Consider the following 27,975-nt stretch of genomic DNA (forward strand, 5'->3'; position numbering starts at 1 on the left):
AAATGTTAGTGTTTCATGTTCTTAACCATTTCCATTTAAACTGTTATCTAAAAATATTATGATTACAAACATTCATGGTTCCTGGTGTGCACGAAGTTTTCACTGAAGTATGGTGGATAATGGAACATAAATGTAAATGAAGGAGTTGAAAACTGTCATTTTTATTATAGATTTTTCTAAAGTTATGTTATTCCTTCAATTCTTTTCAAGGTGAGCAGGAGAAAAGGCCAAGGGCAGCAGTTCTTGGAGGCTCGTCTTCTTATAGGAACCATCTGGCTTGGTTAGGTAGACATCCCAATTTGAACCAAACTGAGATGAGAAAGTGAAAGGGAGAACATGCCGAGTCAGTTGACTACTCTACACTCACTGTTGCATCTTTGTCATCATCCATGACACTCCACCATATTTAATCCAGATTAATTTATACGTGGATTTTACTCACAAAAATACACTTATTGTCTGTATAGTAGGTGATAGGTCATAAAAACTAGGCCATTTTGTTTATTTGTCTACCCAAAGGACATTACACTAATAGTCTAGAATACTAAAAACTACAGATACTAAAACATTCTAAATGTGGTCGAATTTCCCATTTATTTATTTACTGCGGTAACCTCGTAGAACCTCATATCTTTAACACATATTATAATCTGTTCCAGTTCAGTATTAGAGTGGGCTTGCATAGCATACTTTTGACATGTAAACATCAATCAGTTAGATAAAATGTGCTATGTGCATGTCAGGATTCTTGTAACGAAATGGGAAGCATATTTGTCCCTGCAAAAATTAATAATAAAATAATAACTTCATAATACACCGTTCATACAACTGTTGAGGCCAAGTGCATACAGTAGAGCAAATAAAAACAATAACATTGTAAGAATGTAATGGTGTAACTGAGGTGATAATTGATGTAGAGTACTCACTTCCATCAGCACTTGTCGGCATGCTCCACAGGGTCCCACAAAACTGTCTTTAATATCACTGAGAAATAGAGACAAAATGAGACTGTAAAACCAGTTCCAATTGATTCTTTTCTCATTTTTTTCATGAAATCCACTGATACAGAATAGAGTTTTTTTTAAACAGTAAAAAACATCAAACTTCACAAGAGTTAAAAACATTATATCAAAGAAGCAGGCTTACAGTATATAACTTCAATAATGAATGCCAATAGATACAGCTTCATCCATAATTTAATGAAGCCATCAGTGTTTACTGTTACATGCCGCTTCTCACCAGGTGACAGCAATAGCAGTGAAATGCCTGTGCCCCTCAGCCACAGCTCTCTGTATTGCTGTCCTCTCTGCACACACTGTCAGTCCAAAGGAAGCGTTTTCCACGTTACAGCCTGCAAAGCAGTCATACACACATACAAGTAAAGCAACGCTATACACGTTTTATAATACTGATGGTGAAACACACCCATACTACTGGGAAACATCTTCTTACCTGTGACTATATCGCCCGCTGTCGTTAATATTGCAGCACCTACAGGAAAGTGGCTGTATGGACAATATGCTAGATTCCGAGCCTGCAGGCACTTCGAAACCAGTTCTTTTACCAGTGTAGTCTCTGCATGTCACGTATAAATGGTCAACATGTGGACAAAACAGACACAGAATGAAAACATGTTCATGTGTAGACGGTGGGTCTAAAGATTACATTCCACTCTTGCTTGGCTAGGAAGTTACCTTCCTTAAAATCGAATGATAACGTGTTTGTTTATTTTACAATTTAACATTCGAAACATTGCATCTGCGCCTGGTTTTTGTAATGTGAATGTATGATAAGGCTACTATCAGTTCTCTCTCTCCATATATATATATATATATATATATATATATGTGTGTGTGTGTGTGTGTGTGTGTGTGTGTGTGTCTTTGAAAAGAAGCTTAATTATTTCGCGTTCAGCTTAGTTCTAACCGAAACCGCCAAACGCATTACCTCGGTTAATAAAAGTAAAATATTCAATGAACTTTAATACACTGAGGAACAACAAGAACGGTAAACCGTGATGTAATAAATCAAATAATATTAGTAGGATTTAGTACAGTAGCGTGCTTACTTGCCTGTCATTTCTGTAAAGACAATGCAATGTCCTTCACGTCTTTGTTTTTTCTTTCGGTATTTGTAAGTAAAATCAAGATCATTCAACCCACAGAACGGTTCAACCCCTGGTCATAGGGTCTAGTAAATTAGGCTGTATGCATGTTGCGCGGATACCTGCGATTCAGTTATCTGACGATACCATTGGTTAATTGTGCGTCTGCGCATTTAGACTCGATTTACAGTGTTTTATTCTGCTCAACATAGAAACAGCGAGATGGAACGAGAGCGCCCCTTCATCGGTAGCTTTTCTGTCGTTTCCAGATTAGTACTGCCTTTTTATGTATCACCAATGACATTCTGGAAAACTGCTTGTATTTACCGTAAAATATTGTTAAAACGACCATAATTTTTCCACTCCGGAGAAGTTCGTGCTGTATACGTAGGCCTATTATGGAGTGTAAAGTCAGAAGGGAAAATATAGAATACACAGAATTAATGTTGGCTACCGTTAAGAGAACACAGATCACAATAAAAATTTTGGTTCGTCAAACTGTTTAAATTTTTTTATTGTGCATGCCCTAATAGGTTACTAAACTGTACGCAGATAGAATAGTCACTCGGCAAAACATTTCAAAAATTCAGTAGTTCGCGAACGAGAGTCCAGGTTACAATTTGCGTTTGTTGTAAACAGAAAATGAAAAGAACTTAAAATTCTTAATTCACATAAACATATGGGTCCATTTTTATACATTTTGTACATGTGAATCTTAATTATGATTGTACACATTTTCTACTCATTACTAGAACAAGCGCAATTATTTTCTTCCATCCATTAACATTAAGCATCACTAGAGAAAGGGGTGATCAGATAATATTGCTATTTCCCTTTTATCGACACATCCACTTAATTGTAATTTAAGATATTAGGATGTAATATTACATCATATATTACTAAAACTCATTGGCTTCTTTTGGAAGGTTACTCAGTTAATTTCCAAAGGTCTAAGTCTGAACAATGCCCATGTTTTGTGTCCCTAGAAGGAAGCTTCCCCAGCATTGTAACATCATTACACACTGTGTATCTAACAATTGAGACAGTTTCTATTGAGAGTCAACAAAAACCCCTTTGGACGTAGTCAGTTTGACTTGTTCCAATTGTACCATAACACATAATATTCTCGTGATGTAGCAATAACTTGGCCCAATGTCACAGCAATATTGTAAGAGCATGATTCAATATGTGGTTAAGTTAAGGGAGTATAGGAACGGGATCTGAAAAAGGAGCAGATGTTCAGGTCACAACCATTCTTCAGGTAGAAGTAAAGTCCAAAGGCCAAGCCCATGGCGATGAAGATGTAACATATATTTGTGAACCAGAAAGCAACCAGGTACAGTGTTTTTGCACAGTACACAGTACCAGAGGAGTCGTAGTTTGGAGGGTATATGGAGTAAACCCACACACTACCTATAAATAGATCAAATTGAAAGGAGGGTTATTAGTTTGAGTCATTGAACATCCATGTAATATCCAATTAGTGACAATATTTCATATGAATATAAAAAAGGGAAATGCATATTGAGTCCAACAGAGTTATTAACATTGAATAATGAACATTTTACTGTGTCTCAAATCAAGTATTAATTTTATTATGACACAAAGGAATACTGTATAGTGGCATTATTATCTCACCAGTAATAAACCAGCCGAACAGGACTAGGAAGATCAGAGCTTTGTAGACTTTGAGAAGGGAGCGAAGCGCAGGTCTCTCATCTGTCCGCCGCTCACAACATTTCAGATAGGGCAGTTGAGCAGCCACAGCGAGCAGTCCACCAACACCCAGATAGATAGGGATATAGGGCTGCTGGGGACACTCATCAAGGTGGAGAGCCCCTAGGGTTAGAGTGATGGCAGATTATGAGGGACACAGTTTATAGAGAAGTCATACACAGAGTACACAGCCCCCAGACCCCTAAAAATGGCTGGACATCCTGATGTCTGACAGTTTTAAAACATGCATCTGCCTGGTGTATTTTAAGATTTTTTCTTTTTTTTTTTTTGCTATATTGCGAAGCCTAATGCTTAGTTAAGTCTTGCACAAGGATAGTTTACTTTTTGAAGTTTGAATTATTTCATTTCTAGAGTGTTTTCGGTTGTCCCAGTTGGTGTGTGGACACCAGTTGTAATTGATTCAAAATTATATAACTGATCAAATTAAAGACTGAGGTGAATCAATCTGGGTCATTTGAAAAAAAAAAATCATTTGAAAAAGAATGTGAAATATGCCTTTAAGCTAGAACCCTCAACTGTATTAATATTTTTTAAACATTTATTTTGCCAAATCCTAAAATGTATATGAATTTTTAAATGTATTTTTTTTTTCTAAAAATGTAAATCTGGTTTTTTCGGGGAACACAGACCATTATACATATAAGCTATAAATAAACTTATGAACTCACCCGTAAGTCCAAGCGTAAAGGGCAATACATAAGAAAGAAATAGGAGTGCAACTGTAAAAACAAAAGAGAATCAAAGCACACCTTGATTTCATTCTCACTGTCCTGGATTCAACATGACCTTAGCAGTCACTGACAATTAACTGTGTCAGTTAACCATCTCCCACTCTCTCACACGCACACTGACACTAACTTACTGAGTCCCGCCAATTCAAGATCCATCTTTCATCACACCTCCAGGCCAGTAGTGAAACAATGTGAGTCTTAAATGAAAATAGAAACAGCAGGATGAGGAAAAATAAAGCCTATATATATATACATATATATATATATATATATATATATATATATATATATATATATATATATATATATATATATATATATATATATATATATATATATATATAATAGAAATACTTTATAAAGTATAGCCCATTGTAGCTTTTTTTTTACTGTTGGTGACACAAATCATTACCATATTATCAAATTCACATGTTATGATTTAGATGCCCATTTAAATATTAGTGGAATGCAAAGGAAAAATAAATTTTTATTTTTTTCTGCCATGTTGCTGCATACAAAAACAAAAAACGAAACAAAAAACAAATAAACACTTGCAGTCATGACACTTGTTAATCCGTTAAAGAACATGTATACAGTCCATCTTCACGGTTACTTTCTTAGCATTTCACCAGGAGTTCTTGAATTATTCCTCTTTCAAATGGGAAGGGAGGCTTCCTTTTGAAAGAGGTAGTACATCTGGCAATACATACTAAAGTTCAAGTCAAGTTCACTGAGGTCTATAAACCATTCAGAACATATAACATCACAGCCATTAATTGCAGACACCGTTAAAGCACGACCCTTTCGAAGTGAAGCATGCCAAAAAATCAGTGTTTTCAACTTTTCATCTTACAGAATTTTGTTATGTTATGGTTGGATTCATTTTTATTAATTGTCAGGGATACGTGATACGTCATTATTTTCGGGTGTATCATTTATTCCTCCCATATTTCTCAGTTTTCACAGACGTAAACATCAGCAGTTTGGTGTATCGCTACTACACACAAGTGAACCCATCCACAGCCCTTCGCCGAAGTGTAAATGCACTAGTCGAAATGTTCGTGCGACGAAGTGTAAATCAGGCTTTAAGGCATTCATTCCAGACAAAATATTCAGACGTGGACACATTCTGGTAACTTGCTGAGTTGATATCAACATATAAGCTGTTCACCACAAAAAGTATAAAATTAAGAGGGTTATTCTACCTGCCCTGAAGAATGGAGATGTCCAAATGCGACAAAAACAGCCAACAGCAACCAAATGAGGGCAACCACCGGAAATCCTGATTTACACAATACTTACAAATCATAATTTCTTTTCAAGTTGACACACCAGGACTTTCAGTTCCGTTATTGCAGAATAGATAACTTCCCCTAGTCCCCATACAAGTTGAACAAGCACTTTTCTCAATATTCTGTTGAAAGAAAACACTTCTGAGTGAACTAAAATATAATAAAACAGTGAGCGGTTGAATGAATCTTCACTTTTTATCACACACACGCACGCACACACACGCACACACCATAGTAACTTCATGGTTATAATGTTTTTCTTTAAAATAACTAATGGTAACGGTCTGTTTACTAATAAGCTATGCAGTGTCACTGTTACAGCAAAATAAGAATATGACACAGGCAGGGATGTTATGATGAACATAAAAACATAATGGAGGCACATCGAAAAAATATAGAGCAGAGGGTCTGGGGGGTTCTCACCCAAAAAACTATAATAAAGATGCAATTTCCTGCAAACAGGCATAAAAATATACTAAAAGACACTTTGGGATTTCATAAAATCAGCTTTTGTAACTCAGTTATTTCCCACATTATCTCAAGCTAAGTGTTATGGTCAAAGGGGAAGTTGCAGCAGGCTGAAGTTTCCTGATGACTCATCACAGTTTATTGATGAATTTAAACACATTGTGGTTAGAAAATGTACTCTCTATATAAAATGTAAATGATAAAACAAACTTCACCTGGCGTAGGAACTGGGAGGAAATTTGCTCTGAAGTTCAGCTTGTCACTAGTTAAAATTCTTGAGAGAGAAATCCTAAGCAACTTTAGAACACCAGGACCTTGTCTCCAGGTTCAACCAGGCATGTTTCTTCTTTGTCCTCCGCCGGGTCAGGTCCAGTTCTGTGATCCTGTGAAAGACACTTAGGACACAAGCCTGCAATATTCACCTAAACGGTCACCCATTACATGCAATTCCCCACCAATACACTAATCACCAGGAGTCCTCATGTGTCGAAAGGGTGGAAGCAAATGTTAATTATTCGGTGTTAATTACTCGGTCCCGCTTTCACAGAGAGGCGCACCGCTGGTGGCTACGTCACCCAGTCTTATCCTAAAATGGAGAACAAATGATTAGTTAGTTTGAATTGATTAGTTAGTTTCTTGTACCAGTCCCCCATTTTGTATTGGGGGTTCCTGCACTAGTCAGGAGTCTCCTATTCACCCATAAGCTCAAATGTCACAAGTCATTTAAAATCCTTATGCTTAAATCCTCAATTCTCCACATACAAGCATTTTCAAACACGTTTCTGCCAAATCCCTATTTGCAATTTCCCTGTAAATCTCACTGGCTTTCCAGTGCCTAACTTCCTGCCGTGTTTGAGCAAGGTCCTCAGTGTCTCTCACAGTACTGCAGTAAAGGCAGTATACTACCTTGCACCAAAACCCTTCTCTTCTGTTCAATACTTCCGTATTTTACTTCCATCTTTCACACGTACTTGAACCCTTCAATGCTATATACTAGTTCCTCCATCTCTAGCGTATTTACACGGCCTCGATTGCCCTTGGTAACCCCACAGATCACCCACAGGTACATTCACGGTATTAACGAAAGTCTCATGCAAGATGCTACTTTGAGAAGTAAAAAAGATCCATTACCTCAGTGTCAGCTTGAAGCCAACATTGCTCAGCGTGTATTTTACATAAGAAACAGTAGAAAGAATGGTGTTAGGATCTGCCACTAGGGGTCAATCATATGTGTGCTACCTTTTTTATTTATTTATTTATTTATCTATTGTTACTCCCTTATCTTGGGCTCATAAATTAAGAATATTTAGGGGCTTATGGTGTCCACGTCCTTATGCTATTTCGTAAAATATATGCAGCCCATGCCCAATAGATCACTACAATCTCTCAAAGCTTAACCAATTTCTCCAGCTTTGTTTCTAAACATGGGAAGACTACCATCAATTACCACAGTCAAGAAATCACCACTGTCTCTACTCAATTCATTCCCTGAATAAGCTAAAGCTAAATACATCAGCGTATCTCTAAAGGCCCATTCTCACCTGGTTCCCTAGCAGAGAATACATAGCATGCTTCCTAACCTCTTCACTTAACCTCTCTTTCACCATTTTTAGACCCCACAATTGATAACTCTGCAGAGATCTTTAGATTAGTCATTATTCACAGCTAGTACACGGGTATAAAATACTTGTCTGTAGCTACATCCCTGTGTGTAAGAGAGTTGCTAAGGGCAAGTAAAGTATGTATGTCTTGTACTTTATCATATTACACAGAATATAGGAGACATTCCTATGTGTGTTACTATTTTATCATTACTTCTTTTTAACCTTACTCCATTATTTCATATAGTATCCGCAGTCCTTAGGCTATTAGACCGGAACCTCAATCAGTTTATAATACTATCTATGATCATTCTATTATATTACTTAGGTTATATATTCTGTCGACTATATTGTGTACACTTCATATAACAAACATATCACGTAGGCCTAACACAACAATACGTTATTCTGCATTCACGCACTTCAACCAACGCACCTAAAGTTTCCGGTCACATGACACAAATTGAGCTCAGAACAAGCAAACGGAGCACTTTCTCTCGCATTGGTAAACAACCAAGGTTCTCTTCTTGCACACACTTTGGCACGCAGCCCAGTTTTTCACAATTCGCAGTGTTACTCCGAAACACTTAGGCTAACAGCAACCAGCATGCCCCAAAAGCCAGCAACACCTAAACCTGTCCAACAAGTTATTAAACAGACGCTCCCTCGTCTGATGGTTCCGAACCGAAACGTGTTTTTATGTCCACTCCCGACACACACGTTACTAAACAGCTTAATGAAAGTGGACGCAACTTCAGCCCGACGTGGCTCGAAACGTGTCCTTCTGTCAAATACCGACACACGTTACTGTTTAAGGAAGGTGGACGCTACTTCGCCCTTGAGCCCGACGTGGCTCGAAACGTGTTCTTCTGTCAAATACCGACACACGTTACTAAACAGACGCTCTTCTTGGCGTAGTGGACCCGACGTGGTCCGAAACGCTACGTGACTTCACCCAGCACGTAGACGTTACTAAGGAAGGTGGACGCTACTTCGCCCGTGACCCCGACGTGGCTCGAACGTGTCCTTCTGTCAAATACCGACACGCGTTACTAAACCGACGCGTTTCTCAGCGTCGAGGACCCGACGTGGTCCGAAACGCTGCCGTGCTCTAATTCAGCACGCAGACGTTACTGAACAGATTGACGCTCTCGCGTACTCTGTTAATACTGCTAGCACTACCACATTACAATGACGTTAACATTAAAAGACAAACTCATTATCAGTTATTACATCAAAGTCCTGTCCACGTAACTATTTCTTAAAATACAGAACAGGAGTCACTTCCAAATTGCACCAAGGAAAATCAACGACTAATGAAGGTGGTAAGTTATTCGTGGAGTCAACTGCAGGACGATGAAGAACAATGCGCAAGGGAGAGACAGACCCAGCACTTTCGGGCGCTGCGCTGAGAGAATCTCTGCCGATCACGCTGTGTGGTGTCTAGGTATACAGTTTGCAGTCATACATATCAAAAGGTTGAGTTAAATGGCGGGCCGGAGACAAATGGTCTTGTCCCTTCCTGGGAACCCTCGCAGCCATTTAGCATAAGAAGGTGACATCCTTGCCGCAGACACTAGAGGTGTTATACGGAGACACACTACAGATGTGCTAGACATAGAGGTATATATATATATATATATATATATATATATATACATACTAAATAAAACTGGGAACCTATCACTACAAATTCAAATTCAGTCAAAGATGGGGTCGGTAATGGACACCTTGTCTGGATGACATAATACAGGGATCCCCTTCCCCTTACCCAATTTTTTTTGCATATATCTATTATTATCTTATTATTACTATTATGTTTTTATTTCATTATTTTTCATTCTTTTTTTTACTCATTCATTTATTTGAAGTTGTCTATATTATTTTTCTATTCATTTGTCTTTTTCATTTGGCATTACTATTGAATAATAGTATATTCAAGATCTTTACACTATACATGTATACTTAGTCGCTTCTCAAATAATCAGTGTGGTTTTTGCACGTATGTGATTTACAATGAGAAAATAAAAAATGAGCTCAAAAAAAGAAAAACAATTTAAATAGTCTACCTTGGATCATTGTGTGTCCAATTATGTAGTAACCATGCAGCAAAATGCATTCACAAAAAACAATTTGTCTTTCATCTCATGTGTAATCTTTAGTTGAGACTGGTACAGAGGACTGCAATCTTTAAGGGGTTAAGCTTCTTTTCTAATTGACTACAAAATTAGGTATTTTTCCTTAGAGAGAGGACCGTGGAAAAAAATTGCGGCAATGTGACAGAAGAATCAGATGAAACAAAGTGGAGACATAGTTTAATGAGAATAAGAAACATTGGTGGGTGATCCATGAATGAAAATAATAAAGGGAGAGGGATGGTCTGGAGGGGATGAAGAACTAATTACTGTACACAGGGCTGGGTCCTTTGGAGAGTTCAACAGAATGATAAGCAACAGAAAGTGGGCTAAAGGACAGGGGCCCCCTCTCTGTCTCATGCATCTCTGCTGTATCCCATGTTGGGCCCAGCCTTCCTACACAGACACATGCAGATAAGTGCACAGCAGCACAATGCAAACAACATGTAAACCACTGTGGTAATCCAGAAAGCAAACAGGTACAGTGTCTTATTACAGTATGCTGTGTGGGGCTGGGTCTGATTATAGTTTGCAGGGTAGATGGAGTAGATCCACACATTTCCTGCAGAGAAGAAAAGCAGGTAAGCATTTTAGGAGTTCAGTCAAAGGTAAGATGAAATAAAGAACTTCATGGATATGAAAGAGGGTGAAAATGTCCTGTTGGATATAGGCTGCCTTAATTTGCTCTATGCAGTTCTCTCTTTCTTGGAGAAACATCAGTAATGAGTGATTTTACTATATAAGGTCCCTGCTCTACTGTCCACCTGCAAGAGGCAGCCAATATCATAACCTGTCTCTTCTTCTTCAATGTCCTTCTCAGCCTCATCCATGCCCTGCTTCTCCCTCTTTTACAGAATCTCCAAGCCCTCCTTTCTGTATTGACCCTGCCCACCCTCCACCTCCCCCATTCCCCTCATGCTGAGTCTCACCAGCTATGAACCAGCAGAAGAGGAAGAAGGACACCATAGAGTTCCAGACATTGCAGAGGGTGCTGAGGGTGCTCTGGCCCCCGTCCACAGGCTCCCGTGTGCAGGGTAGACAGGACAGGACCCCGAGCACCAGAGCAAATGCCCCCAACACCAGTAGGTAGATGGGGATATAGTGCTGTTGGGGGCAGTCCTTCAGGTACACAGCTCCTGTGTGTGAAGGGTGAGAAGGGTGGGGGAATGTCACAGCACGTTTAGCATTTTTGTTTATCCCAGTAAGAAAACATTTATACATTTATATTGAAGTTGGTACTTGCCTATGGCGATCTGTGTGATGGGTAAAGCACACATTAAAATTTTGGAGAATGCTATAGGGTGAACAAGAAGATGAAGAGAAATGATTGAGTCAGAATCAGTTTTCAATTTTCCATAAATATTGTTCACAATGGCCCTCTAGTGGATAAGTGTGGTCCTTGGTGTATTGATATAATCGTCATTATAGTGATCCTGTGGCTTCTTTTTTCTGACATGAAGTAGACCCCATCTGCCCCACCCAAAATATTTGAGTATTGGATGTAGGTATGAGTACTGGTATTGTGTTAGAGTGCACATACCTAATACAGGTGTGCTGACTTGTGGGGGATTTTGCATGTTCTGCAGCAGATCTCTCCCGCTATCCATGGTGACTGGTATGAAGAGATCTGCAAGGGATACAGAACACTTTTTAAAAACAAGGCTTGTAGCATGCTCTGATGGAGTGCTGGTTCATGCTGCCTGTGGTGTCTTTTTGTGGTAGCATTCTATAATTCACACATTGAAAAATGTGAATAAATGACTTCTTAACTCTCTACCTCCATCTACTACCACCATGGGATACTGCCTCCTGTCCTATAAATTTGTTCTATTTAGGTTGACATTATTATCTACAACATTTATTACCCATTTGCAATGTGGCTCCATGATGTATGAATACTGTGCATGCACATTTTTGAGAAATAACTGTTCAGAGTGAAGGTACCAGAGCAGCTATTATCAATAACTTACATGCTTGCATGAGAAAATGCATGAGAATATATGCAAGCTGAATCCAACTGTAATGACCATGTCATCTGTGCATCTGAGCAGTAAAATTCATAAATACAAAAATAAAGAAAAATACAAAAACCGGACCCACAAACCAAAAAAGTCCCAGTATTATAGAACTGATAAGTCGCTGCTAGTTACAAAAAAACTGTCCATACAAAGCAAGCAATCTAGTTGTAGATTAGCCTACTTTGCATGCTGCAGTTTAACAGACATCATTACAATGGCAGCCTTTCAACAGAAGATTATGGCCAGTGATCAGAGCCAGTAAGAGGTAAGGTGGGTGGCAGCAGAGCATTGCAACAGACACGTCACTTCAGCACTAGGTACAGTAGTACAGTAGGAAGCCCTTTTGCACTAAGTAGCTTAAACAATATGTTTGAAATACATATTTGCAAGAATATTTTGGATCCAGTTTTGAAACAGGGAAACACTAAATTTTACAATCTTAGTAATAATTTAATGACCACATAATAAACACCAATAACCAATAATTTGATGTGATGTACATGACAAACACTTATACATACTCTGAATATTATTGTAAGCAATATTAATGCAGGTTATCAGTTCCTGCATAATTTGCCGGTTCACAGATTCGTACCAGATAGCCTAAATCACAGAAAGATATTCAGTCCTTGCTAACAAGTGTGAGCATATTTCAGTGTTTATTGAAAAGATGGTAAGCAAAACAAACATTATCCTTAAAAACAGATCAGTTCCATCTGATAGGTCCAAAATTCTAAATGCAGGCATCCTGGGAGTAATGCATACAGTAGGCAACAGGCCTTGGTCAGAAATATAACACACTGTTTGGATTTTTATTTGCCTAATCAGAATGGTCAAAATGGTTAACTTGCGTGTCAAGGCAACATGTGTGCACAAAAGACTACACACTGCTTTTAAAACATAGAATTCACATTGTATCACATCTGCAATGAGCTTCATATTGACTAACTTACTTGTATCTTATTGGGTTTAGGTTTGCTGTGAATGGGATTTTAATATTCAACCCATCAACATAATATGAATTTGTCACTTTGTAAAAAATATTGATCAAAATGTATCTTATTTTTAAACACTTTTAAACCCTATTTTGTTTTTTCTTCATTAGCCACATATTCACTTATAGCTAAAAACGGTGCTATCAGTTACTGAAGGAAGAGCATAGACAAGCACGTTCTCCTCAAAAAGATGTGATGTCAAGCTGCTGCTTCTTGTCACACCACAGCCCAGAACTTCAGCTTCTTACACCAGAGAACTGTATGGTTTATAGAAACAGCTTAGAGAAAGATATTTCGTCTGCAGGTAGATCAAGCAGATCATCGATGCCTGATTGCCCAGCGGTGGTCGCTGGGGAGTGAAAGAAACGATCGTACTGGCCAACTGAATCTCGCTGTGCATGTGCACCAATGCATTGCCCTCCCGTAGCCTAGGGTTACTGACCAAGCCACAGTCGGTATTAGCAATGTCTGGATTCCAGAATTTCTCTTTTTAATTCAACTTTTCCTTTTTAAAAAGAGGGGAACTACACGCAGTGGCATTTGTAGGCTACTGACTGTCGAAAAGTTAAACGTAGAGGACCGAATATCTGCCTACTTCGTAGCCTACATCTACTGGGTTCACTGCAAAGGTTAAGGCCTGTGGTTGAAGAAAATAATATTTTAAGGATAGGCTAAGTTATGGTATACAAGGGGTAGACTGATTAGACCTAAATCATAATGAATACGGGTATTCAGTAGTTAATAGGCTATATCGTTATGTGATTTTTATTATTTATTTGCTAGGAAATAACGCTTAACCATAATTGCCTGTGAAATTTTGTTTACGCGTTCGCTTTGAGGTTAGCACATGATGGCTACATTAATTACATTAAGCCTACAGTAATCGACTCATGGATAACTTACCGTAAGAAAACTGTTACACGCACGAATTTAAATATTTGAATATCCCAAATGGAATGTCAGTATGCGAATATAACGAATCTTACCTGATGTGGAAGCACTTTCTTGAAAAAACTGACTTACAATATAGCCTATGCGTTTTATTTCCGCAAGAAGACGAAAAATAAATTTAGGGGCAGAAGTTTTAGCGGAGCAGCGCTGTTGCAACGATCCAGCTGCTGTCACACGAGCATATCCTAAACTTTCTCTGGGCGTTTATTGTAGGCTACTGATGCAGGAGATAACCCATGGCGCGATTTGGATTTGGTGTTACACAGAACTATACCATTATGCAAGCGTGAAGTCGCAAGGTAAATACATTGGCTTTAGAACTACGATTATTGTTGTATGGAAAGCAATTAGCAAAAAAGAAAACCGACAGCATAAAACAACGCACGTACTTTGGAGTTACTCATTGTTTTAGACCCTAAAACCCCGAATGCCATGCTGCCATTGTAAAATCGATAGGTCGTTAGAAACTTATCTAAATATCTGAAATATCCTTTATCGCACACAAAGCCTGAGCCAATTGGAAATATTAGCGAAAACTGAAACAGTAACCCAGAAAGTAGGCTAAATGATCCATACCCAATGATTGGATGCGAATAAGGAAGAACCTGTGATAGTGATGTTTCTTTTTGTCTGACCAGCAGAGGGAGATGTAAAAAAGAAAAAGAAAAAAAGAACAGGAATTAGTACTTTGTTTCACTTCGCTGAACCTGGCAGATGTTTTATTGATGAGGCAGTGTGTATGGGGATGGCTAGGCCCACTGTGTAAGCAGTGTTCAGATGTAGCGATGCTTCTGCCTCAAAAATCCGACCCATATCATATCCCGACTCATATTAATAATTTAAAGCTTGTGTATTCTCTTTTTAACTATCCATAATATTGAATATTCGTATGACTGAAAAAATACCATAGCACTGAAATTCGGTTTTATGGATTGAAATGTTTTTCATCCTTATATTTCTCTCTGACATCTGCCATTTAGTCCCAGCTGCACCGAAGGCTCAAAAATCTGTTAGATTAATTACATCCACAGGGCTGCATTTTCATGCCAAGAATGTCTAATAGTGCATTGTCCCTGCATTGTCACATCAGCAAATATGTCCAGCCATCCATTCATCCTTTATCTATACCCGCTTATCCTGGTCAGGGTCGCGGAGGGTGCTGGAGCCCATCCCAGCGAGCAAATAAGTCTTCACTGAAAAAAAAATATCCACATCCATATTTCACAGGCCCGCAGCAGCCAGTCACAGATCAGTCAAACACTGACTGGAAGAGGTCTCCACATAGATGCATCCTCGAGACACTGAGCGAGACTGGCCACTTTGCAGATCAATCACCCGGCTACGTCCCCTCTCAATATCTCCAGTTTGTAGTCGTGCTCCACCCAGGAGAGTGTCCCATAGCCAGCCACGACACCACAGCTACAGGGCACAACACACGCACACCCACACACAGAAAAAGACAGGGGTGTGAGAGAGAGAGAGAGAGAGAGAGTTTAGGACAGTGTCATTATGATCTGGCAAAAACTGTAATGTCTATGCAAGCAAATATGAGCTCTAGGCCACCAAAAGGGTTTAAAGCACATGCCCTTATTCCAAACACAGGCACACTGATTCACATACTACAATACAAAATACTACACACACAGAGCAAGACAGTGTAATTATGATCTGGCAAAATGAATTGGCCAAGCAGTCCTTCCCCCCAATGCAATGCTTCAGGGGTGGGACTAACCTCAATGTAAACGTGTGTGTCTGGTTGCCGTCTGTAGAAAATGGCTTTAGTATTGAACTCAGGATTACTGTCCTGCTTGAATATACGTGTTCTTATAGTGTCGTTCTCACATCGAATGACAGCATACACATCTGGGGCTGCAGGACAATGGAAGGGGCAATGCAGAAAATATACACAGGGATCAAACACAAAACACGATGGAGAAAGAGGGATTACAGAAGCAAATGTTTAGCATTTGCTGTTTTAAATGTCCAGATCGCAGAGCTTCCCAGCAGATGTTCAGTTGGCTCATGTGCACCTAGTGAGTGTTACCTGTCTGTTTGGGCTGACCCAGGCCAGAAGCTCGGCGCAGGTGGACTGTGGTCACCATACATGGCTGGGGTATGCAGCACTGCCAGATTGAGGGGGGCGGTAAATCCTCCTTTAGCTCCCTGAGAGAGAACAACATAAATTGTGTCCAGGAAGAGGGGTGGAATGGGTGCAGAATGATGGAAACAGAGACGGTGAGACTGGGAGACCAAGTGCAAAGAGCTGGTAGTGGGATGGAGAACTAATTAAAAGAAGAAGTCAAAGGTGAGAATAGCAGTGAGGAGAGTAATAGAGGTATTACAGAAACAGAGGAAACAGAAAGGAAAGTGGTGTGAACATATGTGCACATAAGTGTTAATGTGTTTGTGTGTGGGTTGTTGGGTGGCAGTTTCAATGTTTTCTTCACCGACAATGTCATTGTATCACTGACATAGTGTCACTGAGAAAAGTAAGACATTGTCGGTGAAGAAAACTTTGAAACCGAAATCCCTGTACCATCATTATGAGTCGAGAGTGATTTTCTCACCTCAAGTGGACATGGGAGTGGGAGAAGACCCTCAGCAGGAACCTCCCTGTGGACCCTGGCTGGAAAGTGGTAGGTAAGAGGGTGTAGCGGCCAGGCCCCAGGGTCACCCTCAGAGCCACACTGCGGGAGTCCATGTACACAGAGCTGGCAGCCTGTTCCCCCACACAATGTACCCGGGTCATCCGGTTCACCTCCACCTGAGGGAGGAGGTGTTTATCCATCACAGTGATTCCAGGTGCATACTCCCCCACGTCACACTCATTGCCCCTCTGACTCACTGACTCATAATACACACACTGGTTCATTCTCTGATCATTTACTGCCTGGCTCACTCTTGCTCGTTTACTCTTAATCATGTCACTGATTCACTATTCGCTTGCACTGCTGGTGGGGGAGGATAAAACGATGATGCAGATGGGATTGATAAGGCTCTCAGGGAAAAGCTTGAAACCAAGAAACACTGTAGGCCTCCAACACCAGAGATACTGGACCTGGGCTTGATCCCTGCACTGTACACAAAGCCCCAGTGTCTCTGTAACTTACCCTCAGCACTTCGAAACCAATGGGCAGGTTCTCCCCGCCTCCTTCTCTTCTTCGTATTCTCCGGTCCTCCTGCTGCAGGCAGATCAGCACCTCATCCCCCTCCCCCCGCACCTCAAACATGAACTGAGAGAGGGGCTTTGATCACATTCACTCACACTAGCTAAAACTAAGAGAGATTTTGTGTGGGCAATGTAGCATCCCTTTGTGTCTGCACTGTATATCGTAGTGTTTTACCTCAGACTAACATTAAATCTAGTCTGAGGTAAAACTGAAACATATAGGAGCAGTGCAAGACTCACCGTCTTTGTAAGTTAAGGACCCCTGTAACATGACATTATCAAAATTGCGTTACATTTACAGTATGCAAGGACAAACACTGCAGATACAAGAAGCAAAAATTTCTTCTGGGTTAATTTGATAAAATGGGCTTATTGAGCTATAGTGCTAGTTTTAACATTTATATTGCATTGAATACAAGGTATTTGGAAATATAGGGAGGCATCTCAAATCAATGATGTTTTCACCATTCCATTTCTGGAAATATCCCTGTCCACAGGAAATAACTGAGTGTAATCCTTGATTGTACAAATCAGTTTATTCAGCTAAAGCTATTCAACACAATTTATCAATTGACCAAAGACAGAAAAGCAAATTTCAACATTTGTAAATTGGGAAGACTAAATATATGTAGCTATCGCTTCTACTTCCAAGGTCACCCCTAGGTACTACTTTCCTTGGAAGGAGGTAAAGATGGCCGGGATTTTTTTACCCGAAGTAAATTAGCCTATTGGGTGCACCCCTGCTGTGGCAACAACTTTAACTGCTTACTAGACTGAATAGCATGGTGTTTCCCAAATAAACAGCCCCAAAATAGCTGTCTCGCATCTATTTTCACTCTGTGTTGAGATTTAGGAATAGAAATGAGAATACCAAGGATATTTATGCCAAACATAGCAGCAAGAACAGTGTGTCTGCCAGTGGGCCCAGTCTTGACTGTCAATCTTTATATAAAATATGTGCATCAGTCAGCGTTGTGTGTTTAAGTACCTTGCCAAAGTATTTTTTATGTCTTACCTGGGGGTTATACAGGAAGGTGTCTCGGTGGTTGATGCAGCCCCCACACCTGCTATTCTTGTCCACTTGTCCATCCCACCGCATGCCCCTTAACCCATCCCTGAAGTTGCTCTCCTGCTCCTCCTTCCTTGCGATCTTCTCACCTCCCTTCCCTCCACCAGCCTTGTCTCTTTGTCCCCACAGTGTCCCATCCCTCTGCCTCTTCCCCAGTTGATCTTCTTTCCTGTCACCCTTTGGGCCTCGCTCTGCTTCCCTGGTCAAGCCCCTCTGGTCCTCCTGTTTGCTCAGCCCGCTGAGTAGGGGGATGCTCCCCGGTGGTTTCCCAGGTGTTGCTGCCCACTCCCCAGAGCACCGCACCTCTCTCCAGTGGGAGCTGGGCCACAGCAGAGCCCGCTCTGCCAACCGGCACACCACCACGTCCGTGAAGTAGTGGCAGAAGTCCTCAAACTCCATCCTGACCCAAGCACATGACACACAGGCACAGACACACACATGCACATGCATGTAGACAAACATATGCACCCGTGCATGCACACACACACAAGATCAGATATGTACACATTTAGAAATATGTATTCCAAAAAGTACTTATTAAAAGCAAATGTTCAGTGCATACTGTAGCAGTTAGAATCTGTCTGATTGACAACTTACCAGAACTCCCCGACGTCTCTCACTGTGAGGCCCATCTTCTCCCTCTCACTGCGACCCACCTGCTGCCACTGATGTGACCTATGGTGTACAGCATACAGTGAGGCAAGTTACTATACTACACCTGAGGAGACAGAATGGGAATATAACAGTAAGTGTGTGAAATAATAAACATGGATGATATAAAATAGAATCCTATTCTAAGTGTACTGAAAAATGTGTCATGAAGTTGGAACAATAAGGTGATATTAGCTGTATTGATCTCTACACATACATAAACATGTATATTTAAAATGCTAATCAGATATTCCATGGCAATATTCCGCAGAAGCAAGAGTTACCCATCTCTAGACCAGGAAAGTCAGAATATTTGTAAAAGCAAGTCCCAGGTCTTATTGAAAGAGTTGATATTAGAAAAGAATAGATTGTGGAGCTTTACGCACACACATACTGCTTTATTTAACAGACGGATATCAGACGTTGCAGATGCTCTTACCCAGAGCAACTTACACAACTTTTTAGCATCTTTTACATTGCACCCATTTATACAGCTGGATATATACTGAAGCAATTCAGGTTAAGTATCTTTCTCAAGGGATCAATGGCTGTGTCCTACCAGGGAATCGAATCGGCAACCTATGAGTCACAAGCCCAGTTCCCTAACCATTATGCTACACGGAAGCCCAAGCACCAGAAACAGAAGTGCCAAGAATGCTTACTGAACTCCATGCTCACCCCTGGCTCCATGCTCCTGTCCAGTCGGTTGTACCCCAGGGATTCCGCATACGCACCATTTGGACGCGGGACGCCCCGCACACACCAAGCAGCTGCTCCCCGAGGCGCATCTTCCGCACCGCCGTGATGCCGTAAGCGTGACCCCGTACAAGTCCGCAGTCCAGAACCGACTCCACCATTTCCCCCTCCGCAGGCTGAGAAGGACGGGGGCAGCGCAGAATGGAGAGGCAGAGCAGACAGGCTTCTCAATGCCAGTGACGTCTCAATGCCAGTGACGTCCAGAAGTGAGTTACAGATTAATACAGATTAATAAGAAGTGGAATTGGACCAGCTCAGTGACTTAACATGAAATAAGCAGCAGCGGAAATGAATAGTATATTAGCTGTGTACAGACAATATATTTCGTCCCATATATGACACACAAGTCCACTACCTTCCTCAGCCCCACCAACCCCAGTGCCCCTGTGTGGTTCTGACCCGAATGTAGCAGGTGATGAGAGCTCGGCGGGTGTGCGCACGGGCCAGAGTCTGGAACAGCGCTCTCCTCTGGTCAGAATGGTGGGTCAGAATCTCCCTGTCCAGACTGATGGGCTCGGACACCCCCCCAGTGAAATCCACCAGTGCCTCGGCAGTATTGCCCCCCTCCAGGGCCTCATAGCAGCCATTGAGTCTGGGGGTAATAAGAAGGAAAGGTGAGAACAGGAGGGTGGAGTAAGCTGGAATGAATGAGTGGATTCCATGCGCACCAAAGACACAGCACAATTTACAGCTCCAGGATCTCACTAGTGTTTAGTCACATGCTCTTGAGGCAAAGTGCACAATATCAATAATCGGCACTGAAAGTCAGTGTCTACATAACTGCACCAAAAGTTATTCAGTCTCCCAACAGCACTTTTAAATTCAGTGTAGCATATTGGTCGGCGTTCCTGAAGCCCTCTCACTTGGCGTAAGCCTTCTCCAGCAGGGCACTCCAGAACTCGCGAGGGGAGCCAGAGCGGCAGAACAGCAGCGCCCCGTCCTGGCCGGTCGGGAGGCGGTCATCGATGACCACGTCGGTCCAGCAGCCCAGGCGCCAGAAGCGGAAGTGGAATATGCCGGAGTACAGGTCCGGCCGTTTGGGGTTCCACTCCTGCTCCTTGTGATCTGGAATCACCTGGGTGGAGAGGCCATTGAGGTCATGTTACAGATGATTGTGTTTTCCGGTAATCTATAATCAATTAAACAATTTGAATGAGTGATGTCTTTTAGAAAATACTTTAAAAAGACAAGGTAAAATTGACCTGCTTCCAGAGTGAGGGCTCAGTAGCTAGGCATGATGTAGCTGCCACCATCCAGCAATTGCCCAGACTGCCCTGGTGTAGGTCTCTAGAGCTGATGCCATCAACAAAGAGCCTAGGGTCTTTACAGAGTTCCTGGGAGAGAGAGAGAGAGAGATTGTGTGTGAGAAAAAGAGAGAGAGAGAGAGTGAGAGATAGAGAGAGAGAGGTATAGGTAGCCACTGAAACAAACCTGAGTGCCTGCGGAGTATTCTGTTTCTTTTCAGAAACTAGTGGAAGCCAGTTGTAGGTAAACATAGCATACTGAGTTATTTTCAAGGAATACTTTGCTATGCGATTGATTTGGTTGAATGATTTATAATGTATATTTATAATTGAATTTGAAAGTATGCGGTGAAAGCATGTTGTTTTCTTGGAGCTGTTGATCTGTGTTTTGACCCTTGGCTGCCCTCTCTCTGCATCTCTCAGTCTCGGGTTACAGTGGTGCGAGTTCAGACATCCACCTCCAACCCTTCCTCTTCCCTCACACAGATAGATAGACACATATTCAGATCAGCAATCACACTTTTATAATGGTTTGAGAGCAACAGTTCTTTTTTCCCTTCTATTTGTGTCCAGTGTGGAGTTCAACTTGACAGGAGACAAAAGCAGTATAACAGGTATGAACAGGACGTTCTCAGTCCAGTAGGGCGTGTGCCAGCACATACATGTGTAGAGAGAAAGGTCATGTCATCCTGTCATTCGACCAACTCCGATCAGGAGAGCAGTTAAAATGACACGTAAGGAAGATGGGACGTGGTATGCAAACCTTTACTAAGTTACTAAGTAAAGTAAGCTAAGTTAGTTACATAGAGTACGCTCCCTAGTGGAGAGCACACCTTAACACTGTCCCAATAAACAATCTGGTTCTGGTAGTGATGTGAAAACTACAGCTACAGAACCTTCCTTAATGACCCTGCACATGCATTCATCCACCCTGCCCAGTGCACACCGTGACAAATACCTTGCATAGTTAAGTTGCTTCTCATGAATAGTAAATGCCCATAAATACATCCAACCAATATATCTGCCTCACACTGGTCGAACATGTGCTATAGCAATCAGCGTTGTTTTTATATATCTCAGGCAAACACATCGATACTGTGGTAATGCCCCCTCTCAAATCCACACACGCGACATACACACTTTGCTCAGGATTTGGTTACACTGAATAGTGAGAGAGACGCCTCTCCTTAATTAGAAAGGCCTGTAATGAACATCTTTAATAAGCTTGCTGAGTGGATACCTTGAATTAGACTGTTGCACCGAAGGGAGAAAGGAATCGCATTGGGAAAGGTCATGAACCCATGAAGAAGTCCTCCTAGTTTAAACCTGTCAGAATCAGACGTGTGTTCGAGTGGGCCTGTGTGCATGATTGTGAGTGTGCCAGTGTGTGTGTGCACAAGTGAGTGTAAGATATAAATAAATTGAATGCCTTTATTGCCTTTTCAGGAATATTATGTGCATTAAATACATTTATTAAAGCAATTTCTTTCCTGCTTTCATTCATTCTTTCTTTGCTAAGTTGATATTATGCTTAGTGATTACAAACGGGCCTTCTGTGCCTTCTTGGTGACATCACACAGAGAATACATTCTCTGTGTGTACTGTATGTGTGAGGTAGTTCATCAGTCTATCAATTTTCCAGCACCCATTTAATAAATTTTCCCCCATTTCTCTCATAGTGTCTCACCCTAGGTCTCTTCCAGGTGAGGCCAGGTGGGGGACAGCGGCGGTAGAAAAGGGACTGGGCAGAGGGGAGGAAGTGGGGGTCCTGGAAGAGAACACCCCGACGTAGACAGGCACGTTTCAGCTGGTAGTAACACTGTCCCTGGAACAGACAAACTCGCTCCGGCATTCTGCAAACCACAGGGAGAGTGAGATTTAATGGAAATAAAGGCCAAAGACAAACAATATCACAACAAAGCTAGACTACACTTAATTCGCCCAAAACTAGACAGACTACCCAGACTTGCTCCATTCTTATTGGACTATGTGGTTCTCTCAGTGAAATGAAAATTTCATAGTGTTCCTGCTGTAGTCATCAGCATACCACACCATTGAGAGAACAAAGTAATTAAACATGTCTCCAGTGAAAAATGACCAAAACAGCACTACACATATAACATCTTGAGTTTTGGCATCACTCTCACAACTGCAACCACCAAGAATTATATATTTCTGTTGTTTCTTGTTTCTTGAGCTGTTTTTGTTTTCTTTGTTCCTTTTGTTACTGTGTAAACTTGAAATACATTTTGAAAAGAACCCCCCCCCCCCCCCCCCCCCCAAAAAAAAGACCAACCAAAAAGTTGCAAAACCGCCAGGTAGTGAACAGCACAAAGGTGAGAAGGTCAATCCTGGGTTTTCTAGTGTTAACTGTGAGATGACCAGACTTAGACACGGTTAATGACACACATTAGTCCTGGCAGCAAGGTAAGAGGTAGAGATTAGAAAAGGGTATGGAGAGGAATAACAGGAGAATGAGAGAGTGACAGAGGAGAGAGAGATTTTGCCATTAGAGCTAGCGTGGGCAGAGGGCCCAGTGTCAGCCAGCTGAATGCGTCAGAGTGTGTGACCCAGGGTGATTCTGTGTCACTGCATGTGCCAGCAGAGTATGCGCATGCACTGTGTATCAGCGGTGCATTAGTAAGCACTGCTGTTAGTGCAGCTGTATTTCTGTGCACTTGGTGCCTGTATATGCAACGTACGCTGTGTGGGTGTGTATACGAATGCCACAGAGGCTAATGCTATCTTCTATAATTTACCTGTCTGTAAGCTGAAACAGTAACACCACCTCCCAAAACAAGAAACTCCTTTAAACAATTCAAACAGAATGTGTGACTCCCAGACTAGAATTACAGTGTAATTGTCTCAGACACTTGCTGCACTTAAACTGAAATTCAGATGACCATGTTCTTATCATCCATGTTAAAAACTCAGATATTTTTCCTGGATGAATGTATAGCATCAGCAGAAAAATGAAACTACTTAAGCTCAGGTCCATGATCTGTTCCTGTTATCCTGGCTACATAGTTAAGATAAGATGTGTATATTCAAAGAAACTCAAGGATATCCAAGGAACAAATACTGCGGAAAATGTTATGTTTAGAAACACTAACTATTTGCCAGAGTGAGATTACATATTCTAAATCTACACCCAAAACAAGCAGAAATTTAAATGCAAATAATATTACATTACATTACATTACAGGCATTTGGCAGACGCTCTTATCCAGAGCGACGTACAACAAAGTGTATAACCATAACCAGGAACAAGTATGACGAAACCCCTAGAGAGAAGTACCGGTCCAAGTACAGGGAACAACCGCATAGTTCAACCTGGACCCTGGTGGTTAAACTGATTAACACTAACAACGAGAACGGCAACAACGCAATCTATGGAAAAATAAAAATAAATAAAAATACAAGTAGTCGTTAAGACTGGCGCATCAACTAAGTCACCTATTAAACAGCTGCCTAGTTACAACCCTAAGTTTAGTCATTTACAGGGGGGGAAGGGATGGGGAGAGGTGCAGCCTGAAGAGGTGGGTCTTCAGTCGTCGTTTGAATATGAAGATGAAATAAAAATAAAAAAATAAAATGGGGAGAGGTGCAGCCTGAAGAGGTGGGTCTTCAGTCGTCGTTTGAATATGAAGATGAAATAAAAATAAAAAAATAAAAAAATTTTAAAACAGTTTCAATGCAAATGTGTTTTCTATAGTGCAGAATAGAGCTAAACAATATGCAATATGTTCCTATTGAATAGATGTAATAGTCCAATGACTACATTCATCCTTATTTGAGGTTATTAAGAAATCAAAACCCCAAAGGAAATTGCTAAATGTTTAAAACATTCTCTTCCTTTGAATTGGTTTCTCCAATTGTCAGCATTAAGTACTGCTACTTCTGACCATAAATTGCCTTCCACTTGGAAATTTACACAGCTCTGCACTCTGTATAAAGGAGCACTGAATATGCCATACTTATTTCTCAAGCTCTAATTTGGAATCAAAATTAAGATGATGTCCTGAAAATCTTAAGTGAGAAATTTGTACCACACATTTGCCATTAAACATAATAAAGTATAAACGAGGCCAATGCCCACCATACTACAAGACAGTGACATTGATACTTTCACAATAGTGTTTGCTTTATTGAATATCTCTTTTTACTATATATATACTTATGCAGTATGTGTACAGCATAATCTATAAGGAGTATACAATGTATATAAGAGCACATACACAGTACATTTCAACTGCAATGCAAATATAAATTAAAATGTTCAGTGATCTTTATACACTTATACACTTTGTTGTACGTCGCTCTGGATAAGAGCGTCTGCCAAATGCCTGTAATGTAATGTAATGTAATGATCTGTTTAGTTAATTAGCAAAAAAATGATCCATGGTTATTATGTATTTTATATAATGTCAGAATGTGGGAAAACAGATGTGAAATTGTATAAACAATCCTATCCTTGTTACACCTCTAACCACGTATCAGAAACGAGATATAGCAACAGATCTGAAGCAAGATAGCCACCTACCTCTTAGTGACAGCCCGTGAGTCAGCTTTTCTCTATGTGGCAGAGAAGTCCAAGAACTCAGGTGAATCCAGTGTAAGGTTCCTCCAGGTCATTAATACAGTCCCTTCTGCAGTCCTCGATTAAGAAAGCTGTTCACTCATCTCACATGCCTAGTTGAGGCCTTTAGATGGAGCTTCACACTTGACATGCTATGGTCCTTGGGGCAATGTTTTTGCACGTTCAACATAAGCACCGGTGATAATGTTAAATTCATTCCTGTTTTTGTTTGTAAGCCTGCACTGCACGTGTCTACATGTCTGTTGTACACATCAGTATATTTGTCTCTGCACGCACCTCTGTACCCACCCCCGTGAGCTTAAATTTCAATGTATGTGACCGTGCGTGATAGCATGTGTCTCAACGTAACAGGGAGGCATTGTGTGACAGGGTGTGTGTGCGATAGCAAGTGGCATTGCGTGTGCGTGTCTGCCTCGGTAAAACAATGTGCAGCGTCATGTGACAGTATGCGCGGAGTAATATCAGGAGAGTTCTTTATCTGTGTGCTGGTGTAACCTCATCCTCCCAACAGACAAAGGACTATCCCCACATAGCAACATAACAGACAATTAATGACACAAACACACTGGTTACGATTCACAAAGGCTGCCGCATGCCCCCAAACACATGCTAGTATAGGGGTTGCATGATCAATCCCATGCTTACACACTGACAGACTCGCACAAATAACTAGCAGTTACTTCTCACAGACTATGAGCAACACACTGTGGTCAAGTAAAGCTGTACTTAAGTAACATAAAACTAGCTGCTCACCATGCACAAACACACACACAGAAAACCAATATGCTTTTACCACTGCCCTCTGGAGCGTGTGTGTGTGAGCGTGTGTGCGTGTGCGTGAGAAATGCTTCCCTCTGTCTCTGGCTTCCGTGCCTCCCTCAGTGCCGTTGTGTTTTGGCCCGTCCTCTCTCTCTCTTTTCAGCCCTTTTGCTCCAAGCAGTGGGCCCAACTTCTGCTGCTTCCTTGATGACTGTCCCTCTCTCAGCGCTCCTCCTTCCCCCTTCCCCCTGAGACATACAAGCCCCCCCCTCCCCTCTCTACCTCACTCTCAGCATATCTGTTGTCATTTAGCGCGTGTCGCTGACACCTGAATCCTCTCGAGAAAAAAAAAACTCTGTTAACTCCTTCATTTCCAGTCTCCCAGACTAATTTCAGGCAAATGCACATCTTAAAGCATATCTACAGCATATATATTACATATGGCTAGCATTAAGTCTGATATGTGTGAAGGCACTCAGCTCACATTCCATTAGTCTGTATCTGCTTAAATTGTGACAGGATTACATTTACATTCCAATGAGGAATGTGGGCGTGTTCAAATTTCCACTCCGTAATCTCTGTATTCTCAGCTGGACTCCGTGAAACCACATGAATTTTGTCACACACACTACTTTTCCAAAAGTATGTGGACACCCCATCTAATAAGTGATTTCACCTTTTTCAGCCATGCCCATTGCTAACACGTGCATAAAATAAAGCATACAGCCATGCAATTTCCATTGACAAACATTGGCAGTAGAATGGGTCGTACTAAAGAGTGACTTTCAATGTGGCACTTTCATGGTATTACTACCTTTCCAATAAATTAGTTTGTCCAATTTTTGCCCTGCTAGAGCTGCCCCAGTCAACTGTAAGTGCTGTAATTGTGAAGTGGAAACGTACAGGAGCAACAACAGCTCAGCCACAAAGCAGTAGGCCACACAAGCTCACAGAACCGGGACCACAGAATGTTGAAGTGTGCGTAAAAAAAAACATCTGTCCTCGGTTACATTACTCACTACAGAGTTCCAAACTACCACTGGAAACAATGTCAGCACTGTTTGTCAAGAGCTCCATGAAATGGGTTTCCATGGTCAAGCAGCCGTACACAAACCTAAGATCACCGTGCGCAATGCTAAGCGTCGGCTGGAGTAGTGTAAAGCACACCGCCATTGGACTTAAGCAGTGGAAACGCATTCTCTGGAGTGATGAATCACATTTCACTATTGGGCAGTCTGACAAACAAATCTGGGTTTGGCAAATGCATAGTGCCAACTGTAAAGTTTGTTGGAGGAGGAATAATGGCCTGGGGCTGTTTTTCTTGGTTTGGGCTAGGCCCTGTAGTCCCAGTGAAAACAAATCATAATGCTACAGCATACAATGACATTCTAGAGAATTGTGTGCTTTCAACTTTGTGGCAACAGTTGGGGGAAGACCCCTTCCTTTTTCAGCATGGCAATGCCCCCATGCACAAAACAAGGTCCATAAAGAAATGATTTGTTGAGTTTGGTGGGGAAGAACTTGACTGGCCTCTAACCCATCAAACACCTTTGGGATGAAATAGAATGCCACCTGCAGGCCAGGCCTTACGCCCAATATCAAAGCCCAACCTCACTAATGCTCTTGTGACTGAATGGAAGCGAATCCCCACAGCTATGTTCTGAAATCTACTGGAAAGCCTTCCAAAAAGAGTGG

General features: G+C 41.2%; 3 protein-coding genes across 8 annotated transcripts; all 3 read right to left on the reverse strand.

Moving 5' to 3' along the window:
- Window positions 1–142: 142 nt before the first annotated feature.
- zgc:103586 lies at window positions 143–8,067 on the reverse strand. 4 transcript variants are annotated; one of them, XR_004764365.1, is made up of 6 exons: window positions 5,875–8,067; window positions 4,704–4,769; window positions 4,510–4,560; window positions 3,743–3,943; window positions 2,069–3,517; window positions 1,455–1,575 (listed from the first exon to the last, which is right to left on the reverse strand). XR_004764365.1 is itself a non-coding variant. In XM_035408893.1 (5 exons), the coding sequence occupies exons 1-5, from the start codon at window positions 2,077–2,079 to the stop codon at window positions 196–198; spliced, it is 414 nt and encodes a 137-aa protein (XP_035264784.1). In that variant the 5' UTR covers window positions 2,080–2,550; the 3' UTR covers window positions 143–195. The 4 variants fall into 4 exon arrangements, 3 of the variants coding, with proteins under 3 accessions (XP_035264784.1, XP_035264783.1, XP_035264782.1); XM_035408893.1 differs by lacking the exons at window positions 3,743–3,943; window positions 4,510–4,560; window positions 4,704–4,769; window positions 5,875–8,067 and adding exons at window positions 143–309; window positions 927–984; window positions 1,240–1,351 and having other exon boundaries at window positions 1,453–1,575; window positions 2,073–2,550; XM_035408892.1 differs by lacking the exon at window positions 1,455–1,575 and having other exon boundaries at window positions 2,588–3,517; window positions 5,875–5,899.
- A 2,159-nt stretch (window positions 8,068–10,226) lies between these two features.
- LOC118222941 (transmembrane protein 272-like) lies at window positions 10,227–14,687 on the reverse strand. 3 transcript variants are annotated; one of them, XM_035408889.1, is made up of 5 exons: window positions 14,609–14,687; window positions 11,609–11,695; window positions 11,312–11,362; window positions 10,998–11,204; window positions 10,227–10,630 (listed from the first exon to the last, which is right to left on the reverse strand). In XM_035408889.1, exons 2-5 carry the CDS (start codon window positions 11,673–11,675, stop codon window positions 10,425–10,427), a joined length of 531 nt encoding a protein of 176 aa, XP_035264780.1. In that variant the 5' UTR covers window positions 11,676–11,695; window positions 14,609–14,687; the 3' UTR covers window positions 10,227–10,424. The 3 variants fall into 3 exon arrangements, with proteins under 3 accessions (XP_035264780.1, XP_035264779.1, XP_035264781.1); XM_035408888.1 differs by lacking the exon at window positions 14,609–14,687 and adding an exon at window positions 14,068–14,183; XM_035408890.1 differs by lacking the exons at window positions 11,312–11,362; window positions 14,609–14,687 and adding an exon at window positions 14,068–14,183.
- Window positions 12,727–26,512, reverse strand: LOC118222940 (calpain-5-like). Its single transcript, XM_035408887.1, has 13 exons — window positions 25,465–26,512; window positions 22,609–22,774; window positions 20,880–21,011; window positions 20,541–20,752; window positions 20,077–20,269; window positions 19,600–19,793; window positions 18,868–18,945; window positions 18,217–18,670; window positions 17,143–17,265; window positions 16,600–16,796; window positions 16,077–16,195; window positions 15,765–15,901; window positions 12,727–15,451 (listed from the first exon to the last, which is right to left on the reverse strand). The coding sequence occupies exons 2-13, from the start codon at window positions 22,771–22,773 to the stop codon at window positions 15,275–15,277; spliced, it is 2,181 nt and encodes a 726-aa protein (XP_035264778.1). The 5' UTR covers window position 22,774; window positions 25,465–26,512; the 3' UTR covers window positions 12,727–15,274.
- Between the last annotated feature and the right edge of the window lie 1,463 nt (window positions 26,513–27,975).

This window comes from Anguilla anguilla, chromosome 3 (assembly GCF_013347855.1).
Source record: "Anguilla anguilla isolate fAngAng1 chromosome 3, fAngAng1.pri, whole genome shotgun sequence".
Classification (NCBI taxonomy): Eukaryota; Metazoa; Chordata; class Actinopteri; order Anguilliformes; family Anguillidae; genus Anguilla; species Anguilla anguilla.

Excerpts from the sequence above, each read along its gene's own strand:
- zgc:103586 (XM_035408892.1), bottom strand. The coding sequence starts at position 4,728 with ATGGATCTTGAATTGGCGGGACTCA. Across the intron at positions 4,561-4,703 it reads TCTTGAATTGGCGGGACTCA|TTGCACTCCTATTTCTTTCT; the intron begins GTAAGTTAGTGT and ends TTGTTTTTACAG. Across the intron at positions 3,518-3,742 it reads GTTCGGCTGGTTTATTACTG|GTAGTGTGTGGGTTTACTCC; the intron begins GTGAGATAATAA and ends ATCTATTTATAG.
- LOC118222941 (XM_035408889.1), bottom strand. The coding sequence starts at position 11,675 with ATGGATAGCGGGAGAGATCTGCTGCAGAACATGCAAAATCCCCCACAA. Across the intron at positions 11,363-11,608 it reads AGTCAGCACACCTGTATTAG|CATTCTCCAAAATTTTAATG; the intron begins GTATGTGCACTC and ends TTCACCCTATAG. Across the intron at positions 11,205-11,311 it reads CATCACACAGATCGCCATAG|GAGCTGTGTACCTGAAGGAC; the intron begins GCAAGTACCAAC and ends CTTCACACACAG.
- LOC118222940 (XM_035408887.1), bottom strand. The coding sequence starts at position 22,773 with ATGCCGGAGCGAGTTTGTCTGTTCCAGGGACAGTGTTACTACCAGCTG. Across the intron at positions 19,794-20,076 it reads TCATCACCTGCTACATTCGG|CCTGCGGAGGGGGAAATGGT; the intron begins GTCAGAACCACA and ends CGTCCTTCTCAG. Across the intron at positions 16,196-16,599 it reads CACTCCCATGTCCACTTGAG|GGAGCTAAAGGAGGATTTAC; the intron begins GTGAGAAAATCA and ends GTTCTCTCTCAG.